The sequence below is a fragment of the Vidua macroura genome, chromosome 18 (assembly GCF_024509145.1).
Source record: "Vidua macroura isolate BioBank_ID:100142 chromosome 18, ASM2450914v1, whole genome shotgun sequence".
Taxonomy (NCBI): Eukaryota; Metazoa; Chordata; class Aves; order Passeriformes; family Viduidae; genus Vidua; species Vidua macroura.
The window spans coordinates 2,619,367-2,628,282 of record NC_071588.1 but is presented as its reverse complement, the minus strand read 5'-3'; the positions used below and the strand labels follow the sequence as shown (position 1 = coordinate 2,628,282).

The 8,916-nt window shown below is 38.9% G+C and overlaps 1 protein-coding gene across 1 annotated transcript; it reads right to left on the bottom strand.

The window, feature by feature from the left end:
• Positions 1-183: 183 nt before the first annotated feature.
• MPHOSPH9 (M-phase phosphoprotein 9) lies at positions 184-8,597 on the bottom strand. Its single transcript, XM_053993853.1, has 8 exons — positions 8,576-8,597; positions 7,292-7,424; positions 6,904-7,054; positions 5,567-5,656; positions 2,193-2,674; positions 1,832-1,955; positions 1,079-1,169; positions 184-450 (listed from the first exon to the last, which is right to left on the bottom strand). The coding sequence occupies exons 2-8, from the start codon at positions 7,396-7,398 to the stop codon at positions 365-367; spliced, it is 1,131 nt and encodes a 376-aa protein (XP_053849828.1). The 5' UTR covers positions 7,399-7,424; positions 8,576-8,597; the 3' UTR covers positions 184-364.
• Positions 8,598-8,916: the final 319 nt, after the last annotated feature.

Here is an 8,916-nt window from a genome sequence, read left to right as displayed (position 1 = left end):
TTAGAGCATTCGTTACCAGGCCAGGAGTTAGAAAAACCTCAATGCAAAGCACAGGCAACATAATCATTCTCACATCATACAGCACCAGCAACAGAAGCTATAAATCAGTTAAAACACACAGATTTGGTGTTCAAGGGGCAAATCCTCATTTACCATGAGCTTACATTTCTAATGACTCCAGGATAGCATTTAAAACTGGTACCACCCAAGGAATAATCCCAGGCAGCCACCTGATATTACAAACTCTTCACTTTGTGCAGCACTCTGCAGCATGCAAAGACAAACTACCAGGACTAAGAGGGATGGCACAAGAGGAACAGACACAGCCTCAATCCCACTTCAATTTCTTAAATGTGTCCCTCTCTCAGTGCCTTGTGAAGAAGCAATAATTATACACAGTTTGCAGGGCTGCATCTCTGTGCCCCTGTTTGTTACTGAAATGAATCCACCCTGTTATGATCAAAATATGTGAATTAGTTGTCTGGCTTTGATAAAAAAAAAAAAACAAACAATAACCACAACCCCCAAACCCATGCAAATCTACCACCAATCACCCCTCTCACACACCCCCAAAACAACAAAGCCAAACCTTATGAAAACACAAAAAAAACCAATCCTCCCCCCAAAATTAAAGAATCACCACATTACACATTGCATTATTCTGTTCTTGTCTATTTACACAATTATTGAATCATGCCCTTGGCTTAAAGGAATTCTGCCTCTATTACTATGAACTCCAGTAATTACCACACCATTGATGATAATATTTCATATCCTACCATGATATTAACAGTAATTACATTATGAAACAGTTTAAAATGAAAGTTAAGCTTTGAAATGCTGAGAAATTTGGAAAAAAATCCCAACTGCTACGTGTCCTACATCTGCCAGCAGCAATACACAGGAGCTGCCATCAGCTTGAAAACAGGAGCAAGAAGCAGAATTAATGCCATAGCAAAGCTTGTCAGTGCTTAAATCCTCCTCACTTCCCTGAAGTTATTGGAGATGCAGTCCAGTAAGAGTTTTAAAAATAAGAATTTAAAAGAAAGGGAATTTAAGCAGAAGAAATTAACTATACCTGAAGCTTCTGACACTACGGAATTTGGACTTTCCTTGGGTTGATTGAGGTAAAAAGTGTATGATGGCAAAGCAGCATCAGTAAGGTTTGTCTAAAATTACAGTGGAAAAACAAATTCAGAAGGAAAATCACAAGGAAAGGAAAAAAAAACCAAGGGTATAATGTTTAAAAATTGCATGTAAATGTTATTAGTCTTTTTAAGCAAAGAGATTAACTACAATTACACAGCATGATCCAAACCTACAGAATTTATATTGAGGGTAAGCATAGCCAAAAGTGGAACTAAGCTAAACCACATAATTAAACTGGTATTTCCTAAGACATGTGCCTGTGCTTCTGTCCTGAGCAAAGTTGTTAATGCCTCAACACACAAAGAATCCTGTGTGCCAGAAGAGGCATCACCAGCTGAAATCAAAGATCCTTCAAAAATTACAGGGTACAATAAATTACCATGACCTGAAGCCTCAGCTGAGAGTGTGGCCATTATCTCCACAAGGAGAGAACACGTGCCACTCAGGGAGGTGTTAAGACAAAAATTAGGTAATGAATAAAATAAACCAAAATAGCTCTGTGCCTAAGTATGGAATGATCTAAGAAGTAAACTTTGCCCACATGAACTTTAAATACGTGAATGGGAACTCAAATGCTTAAAATATGAAAGTATATGCTGAATGAGAACATGCTGTAACTCTGAAAAAATACCAGTTACAAGAATAGCATTAGAAAAACATAATGAAATAAAAAGAGACTTACATTCTCAAGTGGTAATCTCTTCACTCTCTCATTTTCTTGCATAGATTTCACACATACTTCATCTGCAGTTACTCTTTTTGGTTGGGTTTGTTTCAACTTTTGTGCCCATGATGTTAAAGATTTACTAGATGGTAAGAAACACACACATACACCTTAAGGTATCTCCCCTAAATATATCTACAACTGGAGATGCAGACCTGCATCACCCAGAAACATCAGACTAAATAAATACGTTTATCTATCAAGCAGCAGAACATCCAGAGGTTCCATTCAACTCAGACATGTCCCCAGTGGCCACCAGCTCTCACTGAATGGGGATTGTCTATAATAAATTACCGTATTTGGGAAGTTTATCACTTACCTGGGTTTTTTCCCATGCTGATGATCTTCATCAGCTTTATGTTCCAACCCAGTGGGAAAAACTAAAACATCACTCCTTCCCGATGAAGGCTTTTCCTCTGGTTCCTTTGCTGAAAGTTCTCTTTTATGCCGAACGCTGCCCGCATCACCGTGCGGCCCCGCCCCGGGGGGCGTTTGCCCCGCGCTGGGGCCGGGCTGGGCCGGGCTCAGCTCCGAGGTGGAGAGGGAGCCGTAGCCGCTGTTCATGGAGGCCTCGCTGCCCGCACATTCCTGCTGCACCTCCGAGGCCTCGGGCTGGCTTTCCCCTTCGCTGGATCTCAGCTGGCTCACGAGGCTCTCCTGCTCCTCAAACGGCCCCGAGCACATCCCCATGGGGCTCGGCAGGGAGGGGAAGGCGTCGGTCAGCTGGGAGGGCACAGCCCGGCTCCTGGCCCAGCTGCTGCTCTGCAACCTCACCAGCTGCTTTATCTCATCCTGAATCAGCTGCACGGGGGGGAAAAGGCACAATTCCCATCAGATCCTGCCAGCAATCACATTCCTGGTTTAGATGCATCTTCCATTCGTGTTATTAGTGGGAGATTTAGAGTATTTATTCCACACAACTCCAAGTTTTCATGTGCAGACATCTCATGCATAAAGTAGATAAATACATACTGTGCATAACAGTAAATATAAATAAAACAGTAAAAATAACAGTAAAATGTCCATGGGAACAATCCTTAATTCCATGCAGTGAATTACGAGTCTCAGTAGTCATTTATTCATGTAAAAAACATGCATGAATGTATTCACTAATTGCCCTCAGAACTATAGTTACCTACCAACCAGCTAAAGAAATACAAACTATCCAGGTGTTTGGCTAAATTTAGGTCTGAAACACTTTTTCAATTGGATACACATTTTTAAAGATTGCAAGGATGCTTTGATGGAAGAATTAACCATTACTCTATCATGAGAATAGGAATAATGTACCTCTGCAAGATTATTACATAAAACTCAACTTTAAAAAACCCAATTTGGATATTATCTCTTAGGTTCACAGGGTACAGAGTTCTACCTTTTGATTGTTTTGGTGTCTGATGGAGTGGAGCAAACCCAAAACTGGATCACTAGATTTAACAGGTCACTTACTCTTTAGTCTACAAGACTTATATTAGGTAAGTAATTTTTGAAGTTCTATGTTTTGCAGTTGTGCACTGGGAATACTCTGAGAAATAATGAATGCTTTTGCCAAGGGCTGTGAAGAGATTTCACATTTGTGCCTGTGGCCAGCACTTCTGCAGAGTTCAAGGGAGAATACTGAACTGCAGGAGCACACAACTCTTGCACATGACAGCACAGAGCATAGAATTGTTTTCAAGAATATATTTCAAACTAATTCCCTCAGGAAAGAAAGAAGAAAACAACTTGCAATAATTTTAAGAACGTGAAACTCATGTTTTTTCACAGAACTACAGTACATTACTCACATGTGAATAGCAACTGGAGAGCACAAATTGAACAAAAATGATTTATTCTCTCAAAGTAAGAAATAAAAAAGAAGACTTAATTTCAGAGGAACCTACATGTAATGCTAGTCAGGATCAAGCCTCAGACTTTTGATTACTTTGCAATGGAACAAACTGAATTTCAGTTCAGCCTTTCCCTGCCAAAAATAACAAACAAACAAAAAACTTGGGATGAAGTTTCCTTCCACTACAAAGTTTTGTGTTCTGCTAATGATTTCAGTCATGACTGCAGCAATCATTTGTATTTTAATTCAACTGTCAGGAAGGTAGGGAAGGGAGAACAGAAGGGAAAGAACAGAACTGGAGTAGGGGGAAAGAAGATCAGATTCACTGCTGACATTTAGCCTTTGTCATTAATACCCTGTGCAGGAAAAGTGAAAGGCTCCTATTCCAATTAAATTGCATTTTTACTTCTTTTTTGCATAGTCACAAATAACTGCAACAGATTAAAAAAAAAAAAAAAGGGGGAAATAAGATGTGCTTTCTACAGTTTTGGGATTGTAATTTTGGTTTTAAAATCTCTTTGATAAAGTCTGATCTTGGAGTGATCCATAGCTGGTCAGAGCTTGTCCCTGGCAGAGTTATCTTTTACTCTATAGATCACATAAGCCAAGGGCTGACCCCACTGACTCCAAAAGGAACTCAAGGGTTTTTTATCCCTATTCTCACATGGGTGGAGATTTTTATCCAGCTGGTCTTGAAACCCAGCATGGAAACCTTATCTCAGAGTCATGTCAGTGCTGATCCAGCACCTTAATTTTCTACCACAAAAAGCAGATTATTATTATTTTTTGTGCCTTTTTATTACTCTCACTAGATTGTGTTGAGTTGCCTGTGTTTCAGTGTTTTCACTAGGTCACTGGCACACCAGTGTAAGTTTGGAATAGCCCCATCTATTTATTTAATGCATAAAATAGCTCAGTTCTAGCTGTTGATTTTGTATTTAGTGTGGCAACCCCATGCAGTGAGAAAGCCCCAGCTCTTCCAGAGGTAGCCTTTCCTATTAAAAAAAGACAAAAACCAGCAAAGCCAACACAATGGATTAGTAAAGACTGTGATCAGCAACAAGTGAATCAAACCACTACAGTAAGAGGAAGGAAAAACAAGGGTAAGGAAACAGGAAAATAACAAGATGGGAAGGAGGGGGGGAAGGTGGGGCAGGAGAAACAGGAGATAGGATAAAAGGACAGTACCTCTTGGTAATTCAGTTCAGGAACTGCTGATTACTACTAGTGTGGAGGGCATCAGGAAAGGGAAGGGAAAAACAGCAACCAAAATGATGAAGATATTAAGCATTATATATTTATAATATTACTGTCTGTTATATATATACACATTGCTTCTGTTCTAATGGATAAATGGGGTTCAGCAAAAATATGAACCATCACATGGGTTATTTTTCATTCTTAGAGAGGAAACTTCAACTGAAGGTGAAATAGGTGTTCAGCTATTACAGTGATGGTTTTCCTGGGCTATATACTCTCTGGATGAGGGGATGATAAGTTGTCTAACATTATTTTAATTAAAAGAAAGTTATATTGTCTCAAAATTAGAAATTATACAGTCTAACAATTAATAAAAACCTTGTACCTACAAAATCCCATTATCACGTCAGCATGCTGAACCAAATGTTTGTGAAAACAAAATAACTGAAAACAAATAATCCACAAATCACTCCTGAAATGGTTCCTAAACAGTTACTTTGTAATTAGCCAAGGCTGTCTCAAATATGCATCCTTTAAGCAGCACTCCAGTCATCCACTTCCATTAACTGCCTCTCTGCATTGTTTTGGAGGAGCGTGGGGTTGGAGGGAGAAAAAAAAAAATCATTCAGCCTTATCTAGCTCCATGAGCAGTCATTACTTACTTGGATTTGATGGTGGAACTGCTCTTGCTGGGCATTTATTTGTTCCTGGCATTGTTTTTCTACCAGTCTCAGTAGCTGTAGCCACCTTGTCTATTAAATCACAAAGTGAAATAATTAAAGCACAGAAATATTGCACCTCTTACCTTTTTCTCTGGCTACAAATAGCTGTGCAATCCTATCCTTGGGTGTTGACATAATCCAGAGTTGAGTAAGAGCACTGTGGTTGCCCACCCCACAGTACATTCAGCCCCCACCGTGCCAATCAATGGAAACTAAAAGAAGGAACAGCTGCCAGCAAAGAACAGCCAAATTCTGGAAAGTTTGATTCCAGTTCCATTAATTATAGGCAATTCTAAAATTGAGAATTAAACACCCTTCTGTCCATCCACTTCAGTAAGAAACTCCTCCCCTCAGCAATCCAGCTAAAGGCCATGATGCATAATTATGTCATGAAAATGAAGAGATAATTTTTTAAAGAATCAAATATACAGCATTCCTGAAACATGGCAAAATCTGATGATTAAAAATTATTTTATGCTAACGTTTATGGAGCCTGGTGCTTGAAGCACAGGACACAGACATCAATATTCTGTTCCTGGAGGTGTTAAAGAGAACCCAAATTAAGCATCTGTCAACACACACTTGGATGGATCCCAGCCAGGAAGCTCAAAAATCTGCAAGAACAAGCCCACGGTGTGCAAAACCCTATGAAAGGTTTTGCTCCTTATGATAACTAAAAATAATGATAAAATTTAAAATACAAAAGGACAAAGAATTTTCCAAAAAGTATGTGGGAGAATCAGTTCATTGAAACCACATCATTATTTTTGCATTGGTTTAAATTTGGAAACAAACTCATCCCCTACACATGTTTACAAATGGATTATATAAATAAGTCAAGCAAAACAGAACCATTTTTATAAAAAAGCCCTTCTAATTTCTAGGATCCTTTCAGACCAGTTTGATGTGATACAGGTTTAATAGTTTAAATTTTTCAGATCAAAAACTTGCTACCTTTATTATAACTTTGGGAAAAAATGTTCAGATCTATATTACATTATAATATATATTGTTAATATAATATCATTCTATTATATAACACAAAGATATAAAAACAAATTATTGTAAAACACTAAGATAAAACTGTAGTAAAATCCAATTTGTTTATTTATTTATAAGGATCTAATTTATTTAGTTCATTTATTAGAAAAGGATCTGTCCCATAATTAAGGATAAACACAGATCTTGCTGCTGAATTGTATCATTAGATTGGTCTTCCAAAATGCAAAGCATATACATTAACACCACTTCTTAGAAATAAACTTAATATCAAATACCTCACAGTTCCTCACAATTTCTGAGTTAGCATGTCCAATGTTCTGGATATCTTGCATAAAGGAGGCAAGCAGCTCAACAGAGCCAGGCTTTAATGAGGACCTGGTATTCCCTGAGTAACCAGAAACTCCACTGGGATTGGATGAAGGACTTCTAGAGAAACACGAGGGAAAACAGTTCAATTATTTATTGTGTCAGGTGTGCAACACAGTGGCCCAAAGAATACACTACACATGCCAGACTGCCAGAAGAGAATTATCCACTCAGTTTAGGACTCTCATCGTGTTGAAATAAAAATTTCACCTTAATGCAGTATTACTGTGAAGGCATGCTAACTAAGCAGAACCAAAATAATAGAAGTATTTGTTAGTGATTCCTTCAGCACTTTACCTGTTAGAATTCAAGTTGCAGACAGAGCTGTGGGTGTTTCTGACATCAGAATCTGCAGAGGACAAAGGGGTTTCTTGCACAGAATTCACCACATGGCTGTTTTCCATATCTTAATGCCAGGTATGACATTACCCTGAAAACAGAGAGAAATAAGCATCACTCTCTTTCTTTAAAAAAAAAAATTTACTTTCTTGTGTGAAGAAATAGAATTGGAACTGAAGAGACAGTTGTTTCAGCCAAACCACCCCAGAAAGTGCAAATATTCCACAACCAGGCTCCCTCCCTTCTCCTGTGCCACAAGCCCAGGGATTCCCAACACGTCCAGAGTGGGCTGGAAAGGATGGCTGAATGCAAAACATTCCAGGTAAAACCCTGCTGCTGGGCTCTCATTGGTGGCTTTTCTTAAATCTGGGGCTCCACAGACCACGTGCAAGGTGTGAAGTCTCCTATTATCAATGTATTTAGATGTGATTGAGGATCTGAACCTTCAGTGGAAGAAACACACTCACCAAAAATAATAAAACTGAGACTAGCTGAGTTAGACTGGGGTCGACCAATTCTGCCATTTCTGTGTGTAATATTTGGCTTACTTTTTTCACAGATCCCTTGTTTCATTGTTATTATGTAACATTAAATCAGAAAGCTTTGAAATTGAGCTACATTTCTGACCAATTAATAAAATAACAAAAAAAAAAAAAAAAAGGAGTCAAACAGGACTCCCACAGTGGTTGAAAACAGCAGCTGGGTAACTGAAAGCATCATAAATAAATAAATACACAATACTTGGGCCACAGTCTTACAGCACTCAAAGCAGACTGGCCATAAAGAGATTAAAATATTGTTCCAGTTTGCATACTTTCACTAAGAAAACCCTTGAAATAATTAATTAACCAGTTCTTACATAGGGCTTATTTCAGCATGTTGTACACCCTGGTGAATTCATCCTGTGTTCTAACACTGAAGAAAAACCTTATGATCATTTCATGGATGGAGAGTAAAAAGAGACACTAAGAAATATCATCTTGGTAGTCTGATAATGCTGGAGAACAAATTCCTGCTGCCTTAAAGAAGCACAACACCACCAAAGCACAGCCCTCCTTACAGGGCATATGGGTTTTAGAGATTCAAGTTTTCATTATTTGCAAATTCTTGGAGATATATCCCTAATTCTTTCAGAAGTATAAAGTATTTTCACCAGAAGGAAATTAATGGACAACAGCCCTACTTTCCCCTGTTTTACTGGAGTCTGCTTGGCTTTAGCAGAAATGTTTTTTGGGTACTCACTCACTATCTCCTCTGGGTAGGGCTGAAAATGCCAGAATTGGGAGGAAGTTATCACAGACACACACGCCCCTCTGGCAGAGCTTCGTGGGATAAAGAAAAGAAGAAAAAAAAACATGGCTTTCTTCTTTTCCTAGAGGTCAGAAGTCTGCAAAACTTGGCAGTTTTCAGGCTGCTAAGCTGACAGCTCAAGCTGAGGCTGGGAGTGTCACTGGAGCAAGGGATGGGGGCTGCATCAGCCACCCCCGAATGCCCAGGGTGGAATAATCATGGGTGGCCTATCTCAGCAGCACAGCAAATGGGAGGGACTTAGCTGTGACACAGGCTCGTTTCATAACCTCATC

Excerpts from the sequence above, each read along its gene's own strand:
- MPHOSPH9 (XM_053993853.1), bottom strand. The coding sequence starts at position 7,398 with ATGGAAAACAGCCATGTGGTGAATTCTGTGCAAGAAACCCCTTTGTCC. Across the intron at positions 7,055-7,291 it reads TGCAACTTGAATTCTAACAG|AAGTCCTTCATCCAATCCCA; the intron begins GTAAAGTGCTGA and ends GTGTTTCTCTAG. Across the intron at positions 1,956-2,192 it reads CAGCATGGGAAAAAACCCAG|TAAATCTTTAACATCATGGG; the intron begins GTAAGTGATAAA and ends CTTACCATCTAG.